This window comes from Anastrepha obliqua, chromosome 1 (genome assembly GCF_027943255.1).
Source record: "Anastrepha obliqua isolate idAnaObli1 chromosome 1, idAnaObli1_1.0, whole genome shotgun sequence".
NCBI classification, from domain to species: domain Eukaryota; kingdom Metazoa; phylum Arthropoda; class Insecta; order Diptera; family Tephritidae; genus Anastrepha; species Anastrepha obliqua.
The window spans coordinates 86,965,409-86,990,127 of record NC_072892.1 but is presented as its reverse complement, the minus strand read 5'-3'; the positions used below and the strand labels follow the sequence as shown (position 1 = coordinate 86,990,127).

Below are 24,719 nucleotides of genomic sequence, written 5' to 3'. Positions count from 1 at the left end.
CATACTTTTATAAAAAAAACTAATAAACATTCGAAAAAAAAAATAAAATAGTCAAAACATGCCATCATTTTTATGTGCTATCATTTGTCGTGGGTTACGGATCGTGAAATTTAGCTCGGTAAAGGCATCTAGCAGATATATTTTTACTTGTATATCCTTATATCAATATACATATAAGTAATAACCCTCATTCAGTTGGTACAAATTAGCCAATTTTTTAGCACTTTTATTTTATTTTTTCATAAGAGTGTATGATATAATCAATTGTTATGCAATGATATGTTATATACACATTTGTATTTACAAATGTAAGTAATTTGTTTAATTTTCTATCTACTCTGTTTCGGCGACTGCAGTATTCTACAGGCTGTTCTGAACAAAAAAGTTCAGGGAAGCGTAGCTGTGATGGATGTTGAGTCTCTTATTTTTAATTTATCTATTTATTTATTAATTCATTGAATAACCTAAGAATACAATATTTTTTACAGACATGTTAAACAATTCAATGACAATTCAAACAGAATGTAATATTTCTTATAGTTTAAAGAAATATTATTATATAATATTATTATTAGAGAATACCTAGAAACTAGTCGAACAATTCATTTAGTAACATTTTTAAGTATTACAGTATGATATTTTGCCATCTAGACCAATATGATTTGAAAGCGAATTAAATTCTCCCAAAGTTCTAGAAATCGGAGCATTGGAACCATACTTAGCTCTAAGCATCCCTAACCAGAAAATATGATGATTTAGCGTGAAACATAGCGTTTTTATATTTTACAACGATTTGTTTGCTTTTTGGCAAAGAGTAAGTATCCATTCGATAGAACTCTTTCTGCTCTACAAAACTATGTTAATTGTATTTTTGAGTTATTTAATTTTTTATTAGTTTTGAACCTTAGAAATGGAATACTCAGGTGGCAAAGTCAATATTTTCGATACCTGCCGAGAATATTTGCGACGTGTATGGAGAAGATGTCATAGCCGAGTCTACAGCAAGGGAACGGTTTGCAAAGTTCTGAAATGGCGACTTAAACGTCGATAGCACGACCTATAGCGGAAGGCCTTCGGAATTCACTAAAGATCATCGCAAATCATTTTTGAAGGAGAAGATTACGAAACCAGTCGTGAATTAGCGGAAAAAATTAATTGCGATCATCAAACGATTCTCAATTACCTTCATTCGATGGGAGCCTGAGTGCCTCACGAGCTCAAGGAAAAAACCAAAAAAATCGCATTCAAATTGCTTCTCAGCATTTCGCCCGCCTTCGAGCAACACGCGGTTATAAACGGTGCTTTTTGCACCGAATTGTCACGGGAGATGAGAAATGGTGCCTATACATAGATATGAAGCAAAGAAAGGTGTGAGTGGCTCCAGGAGATACGCCAAAGCCCAGAGTCAAGCCGGATCTTCATCCAATGAAGATCATGATATGTGTTTGGTGGACATAAAACAATTTTACATTTGTCTTAACGTTTAACTTCTGCTCTGACATTCTTAAATATCTTCTTTTGAATATCATACAAAACTTTTTCAGTGAATAAATAAATATAAAATTGCGGGTAAGTAACATGAAAGTTTATTATTCGGACCTGAATTCAAATTTTGAATGCCAATTCAAATTTCGGAGTATTGCGTTTTTTCTACTTGAGTAAGCCTAAGAAAAAGTAAATTCGATTTTGTTTTTGTTATATAGTGTAATATTATAGTGAAGTATATACTACTGTGGGCAAAAAGTAAGGTGAATTTGGTTGTAAAATGAAAAATCTTTATTTATTCTTGTAAATCAATTTCATCCCCTTCAAAATAATCCCCTCTCGATGAAATACACTTATGCCAACGATTTTTCCAATCCCCGAAACATGCCAAATAGTCCATTTCCGGTATAGCCATCCCCGGAATGGTCTCTTGAGTTTTGGGAATAGCCAGAAGTTACACGGAGCCAAATCAGGCGAATACGGTGGTTGCGGAACGATATGCGTGGAATTTTTGGCGAAACGGTCACGAAGAACGAGTGCAGTGTGAGACGGTGCATTATCGCGATGCAAAAACCAAGAGTTGTTGGCCCATAATTCTGATCTTTTTAGACGAATTGCTTCACGTATTTTCGGTCTGGCCTCGCCTTTAGCACGATATTCGCTTGATTGGTCGGTTGTTTCAGGGTCGTAAGCATAAAATCAAGTCTCATCTCCCGTAATGACGCATATGAGCTTGTCCTGATAGTCTGAAAGCATTGTTTCACACACATCAACGTGACGACTTTTTGCCAAGAAATTGAAAGTTTTCGGTACCAAACGAGATTTGACTTTCGTAGGCCCAAATGGTGTTTCAAAATGGTTTTCACAGATCTTTCTGATATTCCGATCATATAAGTAAGGTCTTTAACAGTCAACCGACGATTTTTGAGCGCTAACTCCTTCACTTTATTGACGTGTTGGTCATCTGTTGATGTCGATGGTCGTCCGGAGCGCTCCAAGCCATCAACACGTTCTCGACCCTCTTTGAAGTCTTTGTACCACTTATAAACATTTTTCTGCGACATGGTGGAATCCCCAAATGCCTTCTGCAACATGCTAAACGTTTCCGCAGCCGAAATTTCATTCCGCAAACAAAATTTGATGGCACTTCTCTGCTCAATCAAATCAGACATTGTAAAAATCGAAAAATGCACTCTTGGTTGTTTGGTAACACAAGCGTAAATATATTACTGATAATGACATTCACGTGAAACTTGGTCCAGATGTTATTAACAGTGCTGCCAACTCATGAAAAAAATAACTAGAGCGAAATTTTAGTCCCGCGAAGTTTGACAAATAAATTCAACTTACTTTTTGCCCACAGTGGTATCTTATACGTAAGATCTTCTAACTTCTAGTTAGAGGAAAGGGCATCAACAACTCTTCTTCGCCATCGAACACGGTTCTGTGCAAGAGCTCTTAGTTCATTCCAAGTTTCATTCAAAGGCCTAATTTCTTCTTTGGAGAATCACCGACAGAAATCCATTGTTTTAATTGTTGCTTAGTTTGTGGTGTGTAATGATGAATCCAGGCTTTATCAACGGTGACAGCTCGACGCAAAAATTCCCTCGGATCTTGCTTAAATTGCTCCAAACACTGCTTTGAAGTTAACAGCCGCAGCCGCATCGTGAGCAATCGCGACACCCATGGGGCCGACAATTTTTTTATCGCAACTTTTTCATGTAAAATATTAATTGCTATTTCGGTCGACACACCTATGACCTCTGTTACTTCGCGCACTTTCGTTCGTCGATCAGCGAGAATCGCGTCCAGGACTTTTTCAATAATTTCCTCGGTAACCACGTCTGCCTGGCGTTCTGGTCGCTCCTCATCAAAAACGGATGTTCGCCCACGTTTAAATTTGTTGAACCAATATCTAATAGTGGTGATAGAAGGCGTCCCCATAGGCAGTATCCAACATTGTTTTTTGCTTCTCGCATTTTTCCTATCCAAAAACAAAAAGCGAATTACCGAACGCTAATGCTCTTCTTTCAACTTAGCGAAAATCACGAAACACGTCTTACTCGAATGGCTGCCAAATCCAAACTAACCTATTAATCAGTTTGAAATTTGTTTTGCTGTCGTTCGATAGATAGCAGCTAATACCAACTTCCCTCAGGAACGCCCTCTATCATCAAACATGGATACTTATTGAACCGCCCGCGTACTAAAGTAAATGACGAGAGCTCTTCGCAATATTATGTTGGCAGCTTGGATTTGAGCTTTTGGAGGATCCCTTCTAACCACACTTTGTCCAAAGCTTGAGATATATCAGGGAAAGCGGCTGAAAACACTTTTCTTTTCCATAGCGCTTTCTTGACCGAGCGGGGAATGGTGTTTTCTGAAACCAAATTGGTGAATGGGAATCAGATGTTTATTTTCAATACCTAACTGTAGATGTTTTACAAGTTTTTTTTTAAATAAGTGCAAATCTAAAAACCATGTATGTGTGTATGTATATAACTAGACATATTTTCTTAGAAAAATGAAAATAATTTTTTGTTTTGATATCAGCAACACAAAATTTTGGAGGTAATATTTTTTCATAATTATTGAAACGATATGATTTTAATTTTTTTAGTCATCAATGAAACAAAATAAATTTAAAATACATATATATTTCATATAGGTAATTACTGAACAAATTTGATAAAAACTAAATTTTAAATAATTGTTTCATAAAACACAGACAATGTTTAGTTATTTTTGTTTTTGGTACTAATTTCTTTTCAATATCAGGAGGCCGTTTACTAAAACATACATATATAATTTTTCGCCCGCCACGAAATCTCCGAGTACCTTTCACCCGAAAACTAATCTGGTCCGGGCCACTAAATCTTAGTTTCTAAGACACCATGGCTGGTGAAGTCTATGTGCGAAATATAATGGCTGCTTTTAACGCCTACATACATCAGAAAGCTTGCCAACTCACTCCAGCTATCAGCTACACTCCATCATTATAGCAACACCGTCAACTCTTTCAGAAATTTCAACCAAGACAGACACGCACGAGTTGTACCCATCAAAATCAAAGTCGAAAAAATCATACGCTTCTACCACGCACAATATTCCACTGATATTTCTATCTGAACCACAGTGACCAAACGAACATTACTCGTATTCTCCAGCTGTAACAGCTGGCGCTAGTAGCTAATTAATGTCAATGTACGCAACAGAAACGTGCCTTAAATTAGTAATTCAAAATAAATTGAAACGCAATTAGACCCGCTTATACGATTTGTTTTAAATCTGTAAGCGTAAACAGCTTCGCAAACAAGTTTTTTTCAAAACAATACTTATATATTACATATATGCACGTTGATGTATATATAAAATATATATGAGCGTACGCGTTCTGGTAGGTCAGGCTTATTCTTTATTACGCTTTCGTCACCTCATCCAAGCAAACAAACCTCGCAATATTAAAAACATTTGATTTCATATTTGCAGGCACTGCGGTAACTGTTTTAAAACCGGCTGAGTTTGATTTTTTCTGGGGTGGCTTATAAAAATGAGTTGCTAATTTATTATAATGATATATGTATGTATGTAACTATTTTCTGTTAGTATTTTGGTTGATCAATGAATGAGAGGAGAATTTGCACGGCCGTTTTACGTTGTAATTTTCTACGCCGCGACTTATTGATACTTTTTTTTACGTTTTCATTTGCCAATTACTAAAGATCACGTAATCGGCCAACTGTGTATTTATAATCGAATTTGATGAAAAAGTTGGTGTTGTAGTGCGTTTGAAGTTTTTCGTTTGTTTTGTTTTATATTACATTCCATTCTTCTTTTAAATTGCCGCGTTGAAAAATCGAGCCGTTCTGTTACTTCGCGATTGTAAACCACTTTCTATCATGAAAATCATTTTTTATTAACACTTTTTATTAGTTTTCAATCAATTTCACTTATATATTTTACCAATGATTTTACTAATAATGGCACTCAAACACAGCACTTTTTTTGTTTCCTTTCTTTGTTCTCTTTCTCTGTTTCACTTTCTTCTTTCTCCTCCAAATACGTGATATTGTGTAATTGACTCAAGTTACGTTTCCAGATATTTTCACATGCTTGCTATATATATCTTCTTCTTCTTTATTCGTCAATTCGATTTTGAACAGACAATCATAGAATTATATAGCACATTGCATTGATTTCTTATATGATTTAAATTAATTTTACATTGAATAAATTTTAGTTAATATTAGTTACAATTTCATGATGCATATCTCGATTTCTCGTAGTTCCCAGTAAAGTTCCTATGCTGCCGAGTCCGGTCCATTGCCTCATATTTCTTAGCCAGTTATAGTTGCTTTCAGCCTACTATATGTCACGTTTCCCTTCTATTTTTCCTTGCAGTATTAGTTAGAGTATATGGCCTTTATTGTTCCTCATAATATGACCCAAATACGCAGTTTTTCTTCTTTTGTAATTCACGATCATGAACCCTAAAACTTTCTTAATGAATGTTGCCCTATAAGCTTCAATTCGGGCTGGTATTTCTTTTTAAGCATATCAATTTTCATTAATCCACTTGAGTATTTGAAATTTTTTACTCTTCCTATAGACATGTCATGGGAAGTTCGTATCAGTATAGATGTGCCTTCAGCTGAGGATCATATATTTACTTTTATTGACACTTATTTTTAAACCGAAGTTTTTTTTTGCAAAGCGTAACAGCATTGACAAGTTCTTTTATAGAACTCAGACTGTCTGCTAAGAGGATTGTATCATCAGCGTATCTGTTGTTGGTTATATTTATCCCATTTATCTTAATACCTTCTTCTAACTTGGAGTGCTTCTTGGAAGATTCTTTTAGAGTAGATGTCAAACAGTAATAGCAAGAGAATACGTCCCTGTCTAACCACTCTTAATATATATATTGGATCTGTAGTTTTATTGCTGTTTATTTTACTTCTATTGTATCGGTATCTATGTTTTGTATAATACAATCTCAATGAGCTTATCGTGCTGCGTCAAATGCTGTTTGCTATTTTTTGGACGTCTCTGCAATGTTCAACTAATACATGAATAAAAAATAGCGCTTCACGTGTTCCCATGTCTTCTTTAAATCCAAACTGAGCTTTTCCTATTGGCCGATTTATACTTCCTATAAATTATTTTGTGTAAAATTTTCAAAAATATTTTTAATTAATGGCTCATCAAGCTTATAAGTCTGTAATCGCAGAACTTTAACGTGTCGTGAATATAGTTGAAAATAATTTCGCGGATTTCAAGGCTTTCGTCATTTATAAATTTCAAATTTTCAGAAGGAAGCTCATCCAGACCTGTTGCTTTATTATCCTTGGATGTTTTGATGGCATTTTTAATCTCGTATTTTTTTATAGTTGGCCCCATTAGATATAGAAAAGATCAGAGAAAAGGTAATTAAATAAAAAATGTGTCATAGTTTTGCGGTAAATTCCGGCAGTTTCTTTAAGTTTCTTGTAAAGGTTAATCTCGTCATGTAGTTTTTGTAGTCTCAATTTCTTCACATTTCTTCGCTGTTCAATATGTTCATTTGATGTACGCACATTTTTTATTTTCATTTTTAAAATATTTTTTTTTTTTTTTATTTAGGGTGAATCAAGTCAGAATGAAAGAAAAAACTACTGGTAAACTTCCAAGTCTGCGTACTGAAAACGAATGTCGTTGCTGTTATTCATAAAGCTTGTTTTAGTCAAAATATGATACCAAAAACTTTGCTAAAGGAATTTTAGACACGAAACATGAACAATTTTCGCCAAACTATGTCTAACTTGATATGCAAATAGAATTCGGCTACATAAAACAGAGTTTCGAAAGAATTAGAAATATTGTGAAAATTTCGATTTCCATCAGTCCGCGTAGTGTTCGGAACAGATGTTTCGTTATATTGGGCTACTTATTAAGTATATTCATTGCATTATTTTTAGAATAACATACTTTCTTAGATAGCTAAAAGGACATACTTGCTTTTAAAATAATTTGCATGTATCATAGTTTCAATGCAACAAAATTTTTTTGTATATTGTGAAGTAGGCAACATTTTGTGAAAAATCGGAAATATATAAGTGCAAATTTTATTGCTGATTTATAATAAAAAGATATAAAATTAGTGCTTACATCATTTTTGGCCGAGCACCTTCTCCTATTTGTGGCGTGCGCCTATGCAAAAGTAAAAATAGAAAGAAAAAAAATTTTAAGAAATTATTTGTAAGAGCACAAAAAAAATATGTTTTCATGATCTTTAAAATCGAATATCTCGAAGTCGGTTAAGTTTTGGAAAGCCTGTTATATAAATTAAATAAAACTCAATAATAATAATAATTAAATAATAATGTCATTAAATAGCTACTACGACTTTCCCGGTAGCCCTGTGTATGTAGGTAAAGAAATGCGATTAGTAAAAAATTTGAAAAATTAACGAAGCACTCGCTACCTCCAAGTAAATATATGTATTTATCTCTGAAACTGCTTTAAGTGCACACATAGAACCGATTTAGGAATTCGAAGTTGAATTCAGAAACCAGTTGTGCCCTTTTTCTCTACAAACTGTATCAAGCCACTCGAAACTTGGCACACACATTGCATATTTTTATATACATATAGGTAACAACTGACCCCGGCCTCCTTCTCATTCTTGATAGGATCAGTTTTTTCGAACACTTTAACCCTTCATCGATACTACAAGTTTTAAGAAATTGGGGTAAAATCGCACTCATAGGTAAGAAATATTGGTTTAAAATGTTTGAAAAAAATATGTAACATAAAATTTTATTTTGAACTCTTAAAAACAATATTAATGGGAAATGTAGTTTTAAACGAGTTTTTTGAAATAATTTTTATCAAATTTAGACCAAATAACAAAAACTACAATACAATTTAAAAAATTGCAACAATCAGGGTCAAATCGCGAAATAGAGTCAAATCCAATGGTCTGCACTCTTGTAAAATTTTGGCTGCTGCACAGTATTAAAATTTTTAGCAACCCACTGTAATATACATATATACATATACACATATGAATGGTCACTAGCTTCATGTTTACTATTTACGATCTGCATGAACTTGTGTCTGAAAAATTAAACTCGGTCATACTAAAATTGCTTCATTAATTTGTTTTTACGCATTTTTAAGAAATACCTACGTAAATATGTATGGATTCCTAGTTGTGGTATTTACCAGCGTTGTGTTGTTTGTACTTTCGTATATACTCGTCTACTAAAATTTTCGGTCGTAAATTAGCCGGTTATGCTAATTTTTCTTACTGCCGGTTGGGCGCCACCTGTTAACTCACAATTTTGTATTATTATTTGTTGTTTTCTGTTTTTGTTTTGTTTTAGAATTAAAGCAACTTATAGCCATTTGTATCAATTAGACACGTTGTGCTACTCGCCTGAGATCAATGAACCCAATGTAATGTTTTAATTACAAAATAGAAATTGAAAGCAAATCTTTAGTTGAGGCATAACTATCAAATCATAGGAACGTTTTTTTCTAAAAGGTTTTTCGCAAGTGCATTTCTGCCATGAAAAAACTTCTCATAAAAACGCGTCTTCCTTTCGGCAGCTGTATAGATTTGGGGTTCCCTTCGTTTGACAACATTAAAAAACCAAAAAATCGGCCAAATTCCGAGCAAAAGGTATGCGTACGTATTACAATGACAAACAAACAAACATATGTATATATTATACGTGTGTAAATATTGTACAATTTATGTTTAAGATTTAATGCTTTCATCCTCATTCACCCTCAAATCATAACGAAATATTTTGCGGTTTCAGCATATGGAACCAATATACCGTAAATGGATATATCACATTGATATACATATTACTTGGAAATGAGTTTTATAATGAATTCTATAAGAATATATTATTTGATATACCCATTAGAAAACAAAACAAAAACAGAGTGAAAAAAAATTCAAAACAAATCCAAAGTGTATTTTCAGATTCGCTTTGAACAAATAATTCCCATTTATGTATTAATACAGGGCAAGGACAAAGTAGGAAAAATCCCATGCTATTTTTATTCCATAATTTCTGAGATTAATTTACATAAAGTTCAGTAAATAAGGCTAATTATTTTTTGTGGGAAAAAATTTGATTTGTTGATGGATTTTAAAACACAGAGAAAACGGGTTAAGAATTGAGCATACTGGGCGATAACTCTGTATGTTGAAACTACTCACCTTGGCAATTTGGAACCAAACGTTTCCCCGTGCATACCTAGTGATCATTCGAAACCATCTGAAAGGTTATGTTAAGTTTTCGTCACTCTAAATAAGGGTGTAGAGGGGACCCACATAGGTATGGATACCTTTTGTAATACAAGAAGTAAGAATTTAGATAGCAATATCGCGTTGTGACAAGTATGGGTCAGTGACAGAGGAACTGTTCAACGCTCTCCACCTCCTTCTCGTTCCAGCAACTGTGACAGAAGTAATTTGAGGGAAGCCTCAAACATTTCCCATATGTTCCCATTAGGCAGTGCCCGATAGTAATACAGATTAATGAAGGACCTTGTTCTGTACTCATTCCTTCTAAGCTAATCCTGTCTAATTACCTCAAAAGTGGGTTCCTTATCCCATCTTATATTGGCTTGCGGGATATAAGCCGCCCTGGCCTAGAGCTTACTTTATGATAAAGGGATGTCCACATATCGAACAGAATAAACTAATTTACGATATACCACCTGGTATTATTACTTGTTTCTGGTATCGGAATAAAGTAAATTCATTTTTATGTGCATAAATACTTTCCTCTCAGGCTTTCAGCCCGACCAGGTTTTCATACCATCTTCGCTTAACTTAAGCTGCCTCGCAAACTTTAAAAAGATCAGTAAGGAGAGAATAACTTCCCTCGCTTGCACAAATGCTGCTGGAAATCATGGGAATTCATTTCCGTCCTTGTTTAGATATTTTGTAAAGTTTATGCCATTGGAAGCTACAACTTTACTCCATCTTTCAGGCAGCATACGGAGTCCTCTGACGAAAAATTCGAGTTCTTTTGACTTGATCCAATCATTGAGCCAGTTTGCGATGCTCTCGTATGAAGTGAACTGCTCTCAAATAAGGGCTTACTGCATTGATCGGAACAGATGGTTATCCGTGCAATGTCTGGGAAATACTGTGGGTGGGGTAAGATTTCCCAATTCAGTTCCTCTATATATTTCTGGATCGATTTATCAACGTGTGGCCTGGCGTTGTCATGCAGCAAAATCAGTTTGTCATGTCTACCGTCCCATTCCGGCCGCTTTTTTTTGAGAGCTCGATTCAAACGCATTAATTTCAGTCGGGAACGATCGCCAGTGATGGTTTCAGATTGTTTACGCAGTTCATAATAGATGACACCCTTCTGATCCCACCAGATACATAACATAACCTTTTTTATAACCTGGTTCACCTGGCAGGCTCCAACATTTTCGTTTGCTTTATGTGAAGAATTGTTTCATAGAATATTTATTCCAGACGTGTATTTCTTAAATTGCTTAAATAAACAGGTAAAAGGCTTCTTTCGTGCGCAAAATCTTCCGGAAAAAGCACTTCTTCTTATTGATAATGAAAGAGCTACGATGACCACGTATCGGCAATGTGATGTTCTCTAAACTGTACAGCTCTAATACAGCCCATGGATCAAACCGATATGAAGCTTTGTGTTTACAGATAGCTGATGGTGCATGCAATATTCAATTCATAGCAACTTTGCTTCGGGAAGTAGAACCATTGCAGCAAGTTACGTAATCTGAAACCGAGCAATGAATTGTTGAACCTCATTTGGAGCCCCCAGCTTTAAATTAAGAATATTGTAATGAATACGACGAAACAGTTGTTGAAGGAACTAACGACGTGATGCTAAATACAAACAAAATTACAATGGGCAGAGCTAAACACTGCTTGGTTAAGCGGTGTCCTGATGCTGCAGAGGAACAGAAACAGTGTGGTAATGAAGAAGGAGGGTGTAAAAAACAAACCAAAATCGAAAATTTCTTTAATTTTAAATGAAATTCATCGCTTTAAAATGTATTTAATCAACAAATATAATAAAAACAAATAAACTTGAATTCATATCAGTAATAAACCTAATAAACTTGCACCGAGCGCGGTTTTCATTACGTGCAAGAATCGAGTTTCTACTGTGCAACATAACCGAATCGTGTGTAAAGTGACCAAATATTGCACCCAAAACGCATAGGCATGCCGTGAATGAGCTCTTACTTTGCCAAATTCATCATCGCTATCCCAATGCAATATATAACGTGATGTACTATTATAACCAGACAGTAGTAAAATTCCTATAAAAATTTTCACTTCTTCTATGGTGGGTATGAACTTTACGTGTCCTTCGACAGTGACATTTTTTTGTACTAGAACGCATTGGTTCTAATACTTTGTCGTCAAAAAATTCTAATGAACTGTCGTTATATAAACGAAGTCATATTCAATAGTGGTTTAAGGTTGTGTTGTGTGCCTCCATTTCCTCTTGACCGTACTCAGGCTGGTCGTGCATTATCCTTCTTGTTTTTGCTACTTGCAGCTTTCTTTTCAATGTGCTTTAGTACATATTCTTATTACTAGGCGCAGTAGCTTTTAAGTGATGCTTGTTCGAAAACATGTGTATGACTTTCTACATATTTAGAGAGGAGTTGCTCTGACGTATGTTTCATGCATTTGTACTAAAAAATAATATATAATTTATATAATATATAATTATATAATATATATATATATATATATATAATTGGCGCGTACATCCTTTTTGGGTGTTTGGCCGAGCTCCTCCTTGTATTTGTGGTGTGCGCCCTGATGTTGTTTCACAAATGGAGGGACCTACAGTTTCAAGCCGACTCCAAACGGCAGATATTTTTATGAGGAGCTTTTTCATGGCAGAAATACACTCGGAGGTTTGCCATTGCCTGCCGAGGGGCGACCGCTATTAGAAAAATGTTTTTCTTAATTTAGTGTTTTCACCGAGATTCGTTAATTATATAATATAACTACATTGTATAATTTCTATAGGCGGCCGCCATAGCCAATTGAGTTGGTGCGTGTCTACCATTCCCAACCAAAATGAAGAAAATTTTTTTTCTATTCTCCCCTTAGCAGGCAATGGCAAACCTCTGAGTCTATTTCTGCCAGAAAAAGCTCCTCATAAAAAATATCTACCGTTCGGTGTCGGCTTAAAACTGTAGATTCCTCCATTTGTTAAACCTATATATACTTATAAATAATTTAAAAAAATACCAATATTTTACAAAAGGGAATTTATTCACAAAATCATACAGATAACAATAATCTCAAATATACTCGTACACGAAAATAATTTCTTGCATACAAACACAATTACCTATGAACAAAGCTGATCATAATTTACTTTCGACAGTATATTCGCACACAGCGCAATGACTGTGGAGCCAGTTACGGATGGAAAACATTTACCCAAAAACTCCAACAGCATTGGTTGCTTCATCACTACTTGTGAATAGTCATCGAACGATATGACGCCATCCTTATCAACATCGAATTTCTTGAGCAACAAGTCAACCATATCCGAACGCAACTCATTGACTTCATCTTCATCTTCCCCAACGAAAAATTTCTCCACAGCATGTGTCACTATCTCACGATTTAAAAAACCGGTGCCATGAATATTATAAATTTGGAATGTGAACTTAATTTTCTGATCTAACTTATTTGTCATGAAGACGGAGAAGAGGCGCACCCAGGCAACAGGATCTACCTCCTTTTTCATATCCAATGTGATGTGCAAAAGTATCCTTTCGATTATTTGTAAATCAAAAATTTTGAACATAACCAAGAAGAGATGAAAGAATTGTTTCTTTGTCATTTGTTTCGCTTTGGAGCCGTTGGCTAAAACGAATTTGTGATAAACCATTAGAATGCTGCTCACTTCGTTCTCAGTAAACTGCGTCGTCTTGGCCATTTGCTTGATCAGATCGTGATAGATATTGCCGAAACGCGTATTCTGCACATCATCCAATGTGGCATCTAATTTGTTCATGGTCATGGTTATGCTGTAACTGGACAAAAAACAAGAGTGTTTAAATGAGATTTTAAGTTCCAATAATATTGATTTGATAGTTATAATAAATAAATAATTCGGTGACTTCTGAAATTAATTGAATATAGTTTTATTAAGTTGTAAAAAATGACAACAAATAGCTACACATACCTCAATACAAAAATACCTGAAAATTATGATAGTGTAATTACTCTAAACGTAAACTTAACTCAGTTACGCAAGGACTTAAAGATATTTAAGAAAGTTGTCAAATTAATTCACGAGGCTGTACCTCATGGCAAATAACTGAGAGTAAGCAGTTTTCTAATATATATATTTTTTCAGTTTCATTGAGCTCTATAAATACTCCTAAGAAAACGAAGTCTGTAACTCCTGTAACTCTATCCTTACTCTAAACCTGGTCTGCTGCTCTCCCTCAGTTACACAATATTCCTAACCCTAGATCTCTTTTTTTTTTGCTCTAAATCCCACCTTCGTATATTTTTATTTTATGTACAGTGTTTCCTATGTGAAATAAATTCAGTAAAAGTTTTCGTATTGCCGATAACGTCCTCAAATTATTAACCTTATTATTCCTCTCGCGTGAGCGTCGCACCACACAGTGGCTTTCAGTAGATCTAATGGCTCTTCGTGCCCAATGGCCCGAAAATTAATGGCGTAACGTGATCATTTTCGCTACGAAATCGTCCCCTTCTTTATTGGGATTGAAGACGCTTCAATGACGTTCAGCAGTTCAGTTTATAACATATCCCGATGAGATGATTGATTTTTGATGATGATTACTATCTTGGACCTAATAACTTTACAACATATTGAAGCTGTAGTTTTTTAAGATTTTGAAGGCTTTTCCATGAGCATGGGCATGAAATCGCTCGTGCAAGTAATGACGAGCATCATTTGAACCCAGAATCATTAAAATTGGTTCATATTTTTGACTAAGTTATGAGTAATTAAAAAAAAATTCTTATATAACTAAAAAAAATCGATTTTCAACCGAAATACAAAATTGCCGATAAGTCTTGAAAAAAAATGTTTACGGGCAAACAAAAAAATACGGGCCTCATTATTTTGACCAGAGAGCAACATATTTGAGTTACATCGAAATCAAAGAACATGTCCCGAATAGCACGGTTGAATTGAAATGGAAACCATCAGCAACCTTTTTCGATTCAGGCAGCTTTTCTTCCCACAATTTTAATGTTGGAAGTAAAGCAACCAATGCAGCGTAAGATCCCGCGTTGCTCTAATAAATTTGTAGTTTCCTTGCAAATACAATTTTTTAAGGGATACTAATCACAGAAAAAGGGAATGTCGTGATCTCTAAAAAACAATATTTGTTGAAAAAGACAAAGAAGGCTTTTCACAGCATACGTGTTGTATCTTAATTTTTTTCACCACTCGATACACTGCAATTCAACCCAAATAGGTGGTCAAATGAGAGAATGAGACGATAGGCCGCAATTTCAGGGTGTGGATGAAATCGCGTAAAAATTTAAATACAGAGAGAGCAAACACACTTGCAGCTATGGCAATAATTATTTTTTTGGGAAATTTTAATCGATTATTTGCAAAACTGTATAAGACTTAATGGCTTTTAATGCTGCAATTTCTTAATTTCCTAATTCTTAATTTTTTTCTAAACTTTTAGCCCATTTATTTTAGTGATTGACTAATCACATTTCTGTGATAAGTTTTGTTTCTGATGTACTTCTTCGCAAATTTTAGGGTATAGGTACACCAATGCATATATAAGTGCTCACATATGTACATATAGTATATATTTACCAGCGCCTATTTCGCCTGTCATACCATAAATATTCACCTAAATAAATATTTATCGAAATGTAAAAGTAACTGATTAGCTCTTATTTAAGAAAAATGAGCATCAATTATTCCAACAAATATGCAAAACAAACAGGCAAATATGCATTAGCTAACTTATCATCAGATGCTGTCTTAGTTCAACGTTGCATTTTGAATGTAGAAGGAAAACGGGAAGAAAATAAAACCGGTTTGGTAAAAAAGTATTACATTTCACACTTTCTTCTCAATAAAATATGCTTATTTTTAATTGAATCGTAATCCAATAAAATATAGTAATAAGGAAACATAATATTTTAACTAACCAAAATTTGTTTAACAAGGAGCAGTAAGAACTCTGTAATAATGCGAAGAATTCTTAAGTAAAAACTGCAAAAAACTTTTTAGTTGTATATTTAAGTCATCGTTATTAAAAATGAAATCATAACTTATATACAGTCTTTTCGAATTGCCAATTTATGTAAAAATGAGTATAAGCAGATTGGTTGTAGTTTTTTTTACCGCTTTCATGATACGAAATCGGAAAGTACATAGTTTAAAAGATAAAAATATGCGTTTACACTTCCCGCAGAGGATGCAGTTGTATGAATACAAATTTCCCCAAGAAAGGAAAAAATATATTTAAAGTGTAGTGAATAATTTTACTGAAAACGTCAGGTATGTCAAAGAAATGCAACAATTTCAACGTCTATGAAATGCAGACTATTTTAGACTAGATTCGATATTATGCAGAAGGCTGTAATAATAGGTATGCTTCCCGATGATGCTAAAAATGAAAGAAATATAAAATTGTTTAAATAAAAATGTATTGATTGCCTTAAATATGCGGTTATTTAGTTGCGATAAATTGAAAATGTAAATAAAATACTCGTAATGTAAGCAAAAGTATTGAATGGTACTAATAAAAAATATATGACACACTATTTATCTCCGTACAGGTCTATATTTTCTTTTCCTGGTAGATAGCTAAATGTTCAAAGAATCGCTGTTACTAACTAAATAGATGCTACTATTCGAATAAATATCAAATTTACAAAATAAATAGTTAGTGATCATATCTTCATGTAACACAAAAGCAATCAAAATAATAGCAGTGCAATATATTGCAAAGTTTTGACTAATTATTTATGTATTAATTGATTTTTAAATATTTTTTTATTTTGTATTAAAAAAAATTTTATTTTGTACTAAAAAAAACATTCAGTAAATCTTTATAAGAATTTCAAAAAAAAACTTTGGTTTTTGACAATTTTTCCTTTTTTTGTGCTGCTGTCGGTCTTGTGCAGTTTCTTCATATAAAAAGTTCTAGCATTGGTTATATGGAAGAAACTAAAATTTTTTTTGTTGTTCTTCCTCTCGGGAGCATAGGGCCTCGACAAGACTTGTCTTGCGTTGGTTTCGTTAATCTATATGATTTCTGGCAGGTTAGGTTATTAGCCTGCCGCTACCAGTCCCAAGTGGTGGTTATGCCCACCTGTCGTTGCTTAGGAACAACGCCTTCTTTACTGCTTGGAGCGCCATATGTGTTTCATATTTTTCTACAGAAGGATCGCACAGATGGTCGAGGACTTGGCTAAATTTAGTGTGTCTGCCCTATTACCGCGGTTGCCCGCTTCCTCTTGGCGGCGCCACTGATGCAATGTGTAACGGTTTGTTTTTGCTTGTTTTAGCAGCCACAATGACTATTGTGCGGGAGTAAGGATGGAATGGATAAGGTTTAGGGTTTCAGGAATGAGATGTTTTTTTTAGAAACAGGGAAAATAGGTAAATTTGGAAATGTGGGGGGACCGTGCTTGACGTGGGATTCGAATCCATAACCTCTGAGATGACAGGCTAGTGCACTTACGCTAGACCACCTAGACCGCGTTATATAACTATATAACACCGTCAAAAAAAGTATGAAAAATTAACCGAAATTTTGCGGCACTTTACACTTGAACTTTTTTATACCTCAGTTCAATGTGCTATAAAACTGAATACTGCAAATTTTTGTAAAAATTCTGGTTAGAAAGTTTGAATTGCTGAAACTACTTGAAAACTTGCTACAAAGTCTGAAACTTTAAGTTAAACGATTTTTATTATAGCATGAACTATATTTTTATAAAAAAAATACGAAAATTAAATTAAAATTAACTAAATAGTCAAAATTTTGCAATATTCCGCGCTGCTATTATTGTGAGCGCAGATGTACATAATCACAAGCACTTCTCACACTTATTGTTTGTAAAACTTTCTTAATATACAATACTTTCAGATATTGATGACACTTGGCATATTGCAGACAATGAGGCGTTTACGAATTTACAATTTTTCGCTTACCTTTTTTTATCCCATTTCCTGTCGTTCTTAACAAATACACAGTTTTTTTTTATTTATATTGGCTCGTTAACCGAAATAAAGGAAAATTTAATACAATACCAAACAAAAATCGCCTTTTTTCTTTATTTTGATTTGCGGTGAAGTTGCATTATAAAAGCATTAACCGCTTTTGGAAGTGAAGATAGTACAGCGTAACTAAACGAACTAGAAGCAACTTGCTATCAACTAACCGGGAATTGTGAAAAGTCGGCATCAATACGCTACTTACTCAAAAAAAAAGCGTTAAAAATTTACAACCTTTTAAAATGCGCGAAATCGCTTTCGTTTTCTTGCTATTGATGGCTTGCGCAAGCGCCTACCCCGCCGAGGAGAAACAAACTAACGAGGTAGTGCCGGAAAGCCCACAACAAGTGGCAGAAGTTGGACATAAGCCGGAAACTGCAACAGATGTAGTAGCTCCAGAAGCCTCCGAAGTCGTCGAAATGCCGGAATCAGACGCAACGAGTGCCCAACAGCTTTTGGACCTGGACACTGGGGAGCTAGCAAACGGCGAAGCAGCTACAGATTTGCCTCAGCTCCGCGGCGGTTTCGGCGGCTTCCGTCGTTATCCCGGGTATGGCAGATATGGTGGATTTGGCGGTTATGGACGCTACCCCTATGGCGGCTTCGGTGGCGGATTTGGAGGTTTTCCTTATGGTGGATTTGGTGGCTTTCCTTTCGGCGGATTTAATGGTTAAGAATGCAGAAGGAAAAGCTTGAGTTATGTTAAAAACTAAAGTGCCAGAAAAATAAAGTGAAATACAAATGTAAAGCAGTGAACACTTAACTAGCTTCCATTTGAATGCAATCAAGGTTGTAGTGAAAATTTTGTCCGCTCATACTTTTGCAAATTTTTGAGGTATTTAACGTTAACATTTATGCCACTAACCAGCTACTTTCATGTATACTCCAACCACTAGAGTTGGCGCCGTTATTCATTCTGTCGCTTTGCAAAGTCAGTCAAGATGTTAATTACTGATACGCCCTGTTGCACCAAAGTTGTCCTTGTAGTCATTTCAATGCACTGATATCACAAACTATTTTTACTTTTTGCATTACTTTTTCTTTGTTTTTGCTATAAGCGTCTTTCTTGCAGAAAGTACTTTTGCATCTATTTGATTTTGTATTATTTACATAAAGCGTATCAAAGCAAGCAACGTTCAAGCCAAACCAAGCAAAACAAGCAAAACAAAACAAAACGTCCAGCAAACTCTTCAAGTTTTCCATTTGATAATATTTCTCTGTTGTTTTTTTTTTTTTCTTTTTTGTACTATTTTCTTCTTTTTTTTTTTTGTATGTCAATTTCCTTCACTTTTCATTCATTTGCTTCGCAGCTGTTTGGTATTTATTTATTTACTATTTGTTTTGCTGTTTTCTATTTGCAGCGTGTGTGCGGAATTGCAATCAGATAACACCTTTTGCGCCATCCATTCATTCATTCATTCATTCCTTCGCCCATTCATCTATTCAAAGCACTGTTATTAACTATTGCCCTCTTCACCCACTATACAAATATTCTCACACTTATGACTTTTGTAACCGTGGAGGGCGCTCACTTGCGCTGGCCGCTCATTCAAACCTTCAACGCTTTATTATGGCCAATATGCTTTGGGCGTTTGCAAATATGCACAGCGCTCAACACTAATTTTAAGTAGTCAGGGGGGCGAGTAGTGCAGGGGTGGTGCTTGCCGGTGGTTGTTGTTCTGCAAATGCAACTTGAATTGTATTATTTCTTCATTTAACTAAAATAAGGAGAAAGGCGTTGATAGTAAGTAGTTGGGTGTGTAGTGGGGAAGAGATAGAAAGGGCAATTTCAACTGCTATGCATAATACGCAAAATAAATAGCGAAAGAACTAGTTAAATGAGCTACTGGCTTTTATGGCTCTATGTGTAAAAAAGAAGGAGTACAGCAAAATACTTTTACAGGGTGCTTACATCTAAATATGTACATAGGTGGCGCATAGACTGTAATTTTTTTCATACTACTGTGGTTGATAAAATAATTTACACTTAATAATTGTTGAAATTTTATGAAATTTCAATCATTTATATTTTTGAAAAATTTTTCAAGGAAAATGAGCATACGGAAATAAATTTCCTTCTTCAGGCAAGTGTAAAAAATTGATTGGAATCAAACAGACGTAACTGAAGCTAAAAGGCAATAAGATTCACCTGATTTTGCCAGAGGCAGGCCAACCATTTCTAATCTTGAAAATTTGAATTGCAAATTTCTCTCCTGGCCGCCAAAGGGATACGCTGTGCATATATCGACTTTGTTAAGTCAGCATTTAATGGGGTTTCATATAGAATTTTTAATGATATTTTATATTTTTTTTTTATTTATTTATTTATTCAGTTAATTGAACAATGCATTTTACTGACAATAAACCAAAAGTACTTAAAACTATTGTAATTAAAATGACTCTATACATAGTAGGCTACATAGTACTTCATGGGGTAGAGACGAATCAAAGCTTGGAAAATTTGTCTCGCTAGAGTTCTCATCAAGGGAGCATGAAATGAAATAATAAAGGGGTTCGCACTACGATCTTGAAGTATTTTTTGCCCATGAAGAGGCCACACCTTAGTTATATTTTGGAAAAGCGACATAAAAAAGCAACACTAAATAGGTTATGCATAGAAACATGTAAAACAATTTTTTCACTCATTTAGGGCAGTCAACTGCTCCAACAGCAAGCGAAGTAGGCAGGTCAGTTTTTAAGTTTAGTTTAAGTTTAGTAAGCGTGATTCTTATAAGGCGAAAGATTCACTAGAATTCAAAGGACGGAGAGCGAATTCGGTGAACTTTTTCTAAATTCGTAAAAGCATAATATGAGAGTAAACTGAAGAGGCATAATTCAGCCTAGATCTTGCTAGAGTAACATTGAGCATCTTTAAAATGTGCGAATCAGAAAAAGATGAGCTATCACGTCGGACACACACCAACACAGCCATTTGTTTTTGTGTTATTAACGCATTATACAATTTACAGAGACGTTATAGTATTGCAACTATTTAGTATGTAAATTATAATACTAGTTAGGAGTTAGAATTAAATTTTTAAAGGAAGCATTTTATATTTTATACACTGTACGAAAGACATACAAGTAAAAATGAAATGTATGCTTCTCGCTTTGCATGAGGTCTGCAATTTTTATGCTCTTTAGCTGAAGTTAGCTGGATGCAGCGACTTTGACATGGTTTTGTAGACGCTATTTGTGAGAAATTGTTCCGTTCAGTTCATATGGTTTGACAGAGGAGAGCGGAAAAGATGGTAATCAGTATGATGGCCTGGAAAGTACGGTGCAAGGTCCGAAGAGTATGGCGAATGCTGAAGGACTTCCCATTCGAGCTCTTGGATACGGCTTTGACGACTTGTGCAACATGGGGCTTGGCGTTGTTGTGAAGGAGTATGGTTTCGCCATGTCGATCAGACGTTTTCAGTCGTATAGGCTCATTAACGCGGTGTAGCTGGGCAATGTAGAGCTCCTTGTTAACCGTGGCATTATTTTATAGCATTCCAGCGGCTTGACTCTCGGCTTTGCCGTATCTTTTGGAGCCACCCCCTCCATTCTTTGCTTGATATTAGTGTATAGGCAGCATTTTTTCATCTCCCATGACGATTCGGTACAAAAAGCCATGTTTATGACCGAGAAACAATTTGAAGGCGACTTTCTTTGTTTTTTTTTTTTTTTTTGTTGAGGTTGTGAAGCACCGAGGCTCACAATTTTTCGGTTAATCTCATTGAAAGAAGGTGATTGAGAATCGTTTTATGATCGCAGTTCATTTTTCCGTTCTCCTTCAAAAGTGATTTGAGACGTTCTTCATCGAATTCAGAAGGGACGTGTCATCGACGTAAAGTCGCCATTTTTGAACTTTGCAAACCATTTCCGTGCTGTAGATTCGCCTATGACACTTTCTACATACACGTCCCAAATATCTCGGGTTGCTTTAGCAGCTTTTTGACCTCGATGAACTGCAAAGAAGAGCCTCAATAAAAAATTAAATAACTCAAAAATACAATTAACATAGTTTTGTAGAGCACAAAGAGTTCCATCGAATGAATACTTACCCTTTGCCAAACAGCAAACCAATCGTTGTAAAATAAAAGAAAATATAAAAATGCTACGAAGTTACTCCCCCACAGGCTTTAAAATTTGTTTGTAAATAAAAAAATTTTTCAAAGTTGATCATTAAGAGAGCCATCCAATTGGGTAATGTAGTTTTTCGATTTTGAAATCGAGGTTGTCACGCTTCTTTTTTTCGTACGCTTTCCAGCGCAGTTTAGCAACGAGTATAATACCTAAGTATTTGGCTTAATGGGCATATGGGCTGACAGATTCATCCATAAAGATTGGTTTGTATTCTGTATTTTTCAGAAAAAAATCTATTTGGGCTAATATGCTCTTTTTTAGTTTAATCCTCCACTTTTTGGCCCAGGAGGAAATCTGGTGGACAGCATCTTGAAACTTGATAGCAGCCCCTTGCATTGTATCGTGCGCTAAAAGTAGGGCAGTGTCATCCGCAAATGTTGCAGTCACATACTGGTTTGCCGATGGTAGGCCTTGTGTGTAGAAGAGATACGGCAGAGGCCCAAAGATGCTCCCTATTTGTACGCCAGCGTTTATTTTTTTAAACATTTTCGTATTTAACGCATTAATAATATTGACATTGCTGGTAGTAGGTATATTGCCCTATATGAGGAAACTTTGTTAGAAGATTTTCTAGACTTGGGTATTATGATATCTTCCGGGAATTTCCAGTATATTGGCACATATCTCAATCTCAAGCATATTAAGTAAACTGGTCAAGTAAATTATGCAGTTCATTGGGAGTTTTCGCAGCATTTCAAACCAGGAGACTTTTTCAATCAAGAATTTAATATTTGCCAACTTCTTTTGGTATAGCTGGAGTAATGCAACCATGCAAAGTTTTTGTTGCTTCATTTGGGCTAAAAGTTTATTCAAGATGCTCAGGAAATATTTTCGCTTTTCACTCGGTTTGGTCCAATATATTTCATCAATTTTAATCGGAGTATGGTACATTGAACGCCTTCCACGAAAAGAATACTCTGAACTTTTTCAGCTGTGAGTCCTGTTTGAAACCGATTGAATTCGTCAGTTTTGAATACCTTGATCACTATGTTGAGCTCTTCGCTTGCAAAGCAAGCTCTTCGTAGCTTCCGTTTATTAGTGATTAAGCTTGTAATAAAGGGTGGCTATTTTTTATCATGAGCGTTTTGACTAAGTATGCGTGTGCTACCCCATGCTGCCACCTGAATTTGTTGCGTAAAATGATTTATTTCATCTTAAAGCTGTTCACAAGTATTAATCCAGCCGCTTTCGGCAAGCTGTTCTTATTATAAAGGGTGGTTAAATTTCAAGGGCCGATGTTGAATGTGAACCACACCTAAACGTCAACGACACCGTTGGACTTCTTTCTTTGGGGTTATTTGAAAGAAAAGGTATACATCGATAAGCCAGCAACAATTCAAGAGCTAAAGGATGAGATAATTTGGCACATCAACGGCATAGATCCTCAATTATGCGTCATCGAAAATTTGGACCATCGCATGGAGGTGTGCCGCCGAGGCCGCGGCGATTATTTGGCCAATATTTTGTTTTATACGTAATTGAGCTATACAAATATTATCATAATAAAGAAATATGGCAATAATTTCTTAAAAAAATTGTATTTTATTTAAAATCAATACCGGCCTTTGAAACTTAACCACCCTTTAGATAAGGAACTATTTGCATTTGGTGGTCTTTGGAGGTGTGCCGCCGAGGCCGCGGCGGCTATTTGGCCAATATTTTATTCCATATGTAATTGAGTCATACCAATATTATCATAATAAAGAGAAATTACAATAATTTCCTAAAAAATGGATTTTATTTAAAATCAATACCGGCCCTTAAAACTAAACCACCCTTTAAAAGGGTCTACTCAAGAAAGAGCACCAAACATGGAATTTTCTTGCTTAATTTTAGAATCGAACACGAAAAAAGTAGTGGCTAATTTTTGTTTGGGAGAAACGCAACCACCATTAATTTTATATCGCATTAAGCACCTAAGTTCTTGACTTCAGTTGCAATTTTTACCCAACAAATTAGCCTGTTTCGATTTTCATACCACTTTTCTTGACTTAGCTCAGTGTCTTATTTAAGTGTATGTATTGCGATGCGCTTAATGACGTCATCTCACTATTTTCATGCATTTTCAGATGTAAGCTGGTTGGGGCTGGCTTTATTTATAATCTTTATTAAAATTACAAGTGCATGATTTTACAGTCGACTTCTCTTTTGTATACTAATAATCTCAAGGTGTATTCCGTTATTGCAAGCAAGGCTTCTGTTAACCTTCAATCTGATCTTATGAGAGATTCTGGTAAGATTACCGGTACGTTGACCCATCGATAAATTTGTTCAATCACTATTTTCGAGAAAACGTAATTGAAAATGGATCAGCTGATAACCGCAGACGTAGTTAGTGATCGAGGTGTCTACTTTAACTCAAAATTCTCATTTTCAAACTTAAAAATCGCCTTTGTGATATTTCCTTTGAAATACACTTCTATTAACTCTCAGCTTGCGCTCTCATTGGATATAAATAGAATACAGGGTGTGCAAACAATATCAGATTCGCATTACGAGCCTTAAATTTTTCTTGTTCTTTGACTTCGTATAACTCTTTTTTTACTATTACGTTTACGTTCACTTCATGACAGAAGATATACATCTTGCCTTGATCTGATTAGGACTGTTCATGATCCTGACACTCTGAGTAGAATACCACTTAATGTACCGGGTATTATCCTATCATTACCTATTTTATTCATATACTGTCATATTGAATTATGCCTCTAGGAAATCTGAATACATTTATTGATATTGCTGACTCCCTTCCTGAAAGATTAAATAACTTAAATTTTTACTAATTAAAGTTTTTTTTTTTGGGAGAAGTCAGTAAGGGACTTTGTATCCACT

General features: G+C 35.0%; 2 protein-coding genes across 2 annotated transcripts; one reads left to right on the top strand and one right to left on the bottom strand.

Annotated features, from left to right (window-relative positions):
- Positions 1–12,757: 12,757 nt before the first annotated feature.
- LOC129252845 (calaxin-like) lies at positions 12,758–13,664 on the bottom strand. The gene has a single exon (XM_054890979.1). It carries the CDS (start codon positions 13,536–13,538, stop codon positions 12,858–12,860), a length of 681 nt encoding a protein of 226 aa, XP_054746954.1. The 5' UTR covers positions 13,539–13,664; the 3' UTR covers positions 12,758–12,857.
- Positions 13,665–17,969: 4,305 nt separating this feature from the next.
- LOC129253264 (claw keratin) lies at positions 17,970–18,512 on the top strand. The gene has a single exon (XM_054891564.1). It carries the CDS (start codon positions 17,999–18,001, stop codon positions 18,428–18,430), a length of 432 nt encoding a protein of 143 aa, XP_054747539.1. The 5' UTR covers positions 17,970–17,998; the 3' UTR covers positions 18,431–18,512.
- Positions 18,513–24,719: the final 6,207 nt, after the last annotated feature.

What these genes read in the sequence shown, in the direction of transcription:
- LOC129252845 (XM_054890979.1), bottom strand. Translation starts at nt 13,538, where the DNA reads ATGACCATGAACAAATTAGATGCCACATTGGATGATGTGCAGAATACG.
- LOC129253264 (XM_054891564.1), top strand. Translation starts at nt 17,999, where the DNA reads ATGCGCGAAATCGCTTTCGTTTTCTTGCTATTGATGGCTTGCGCAAGC.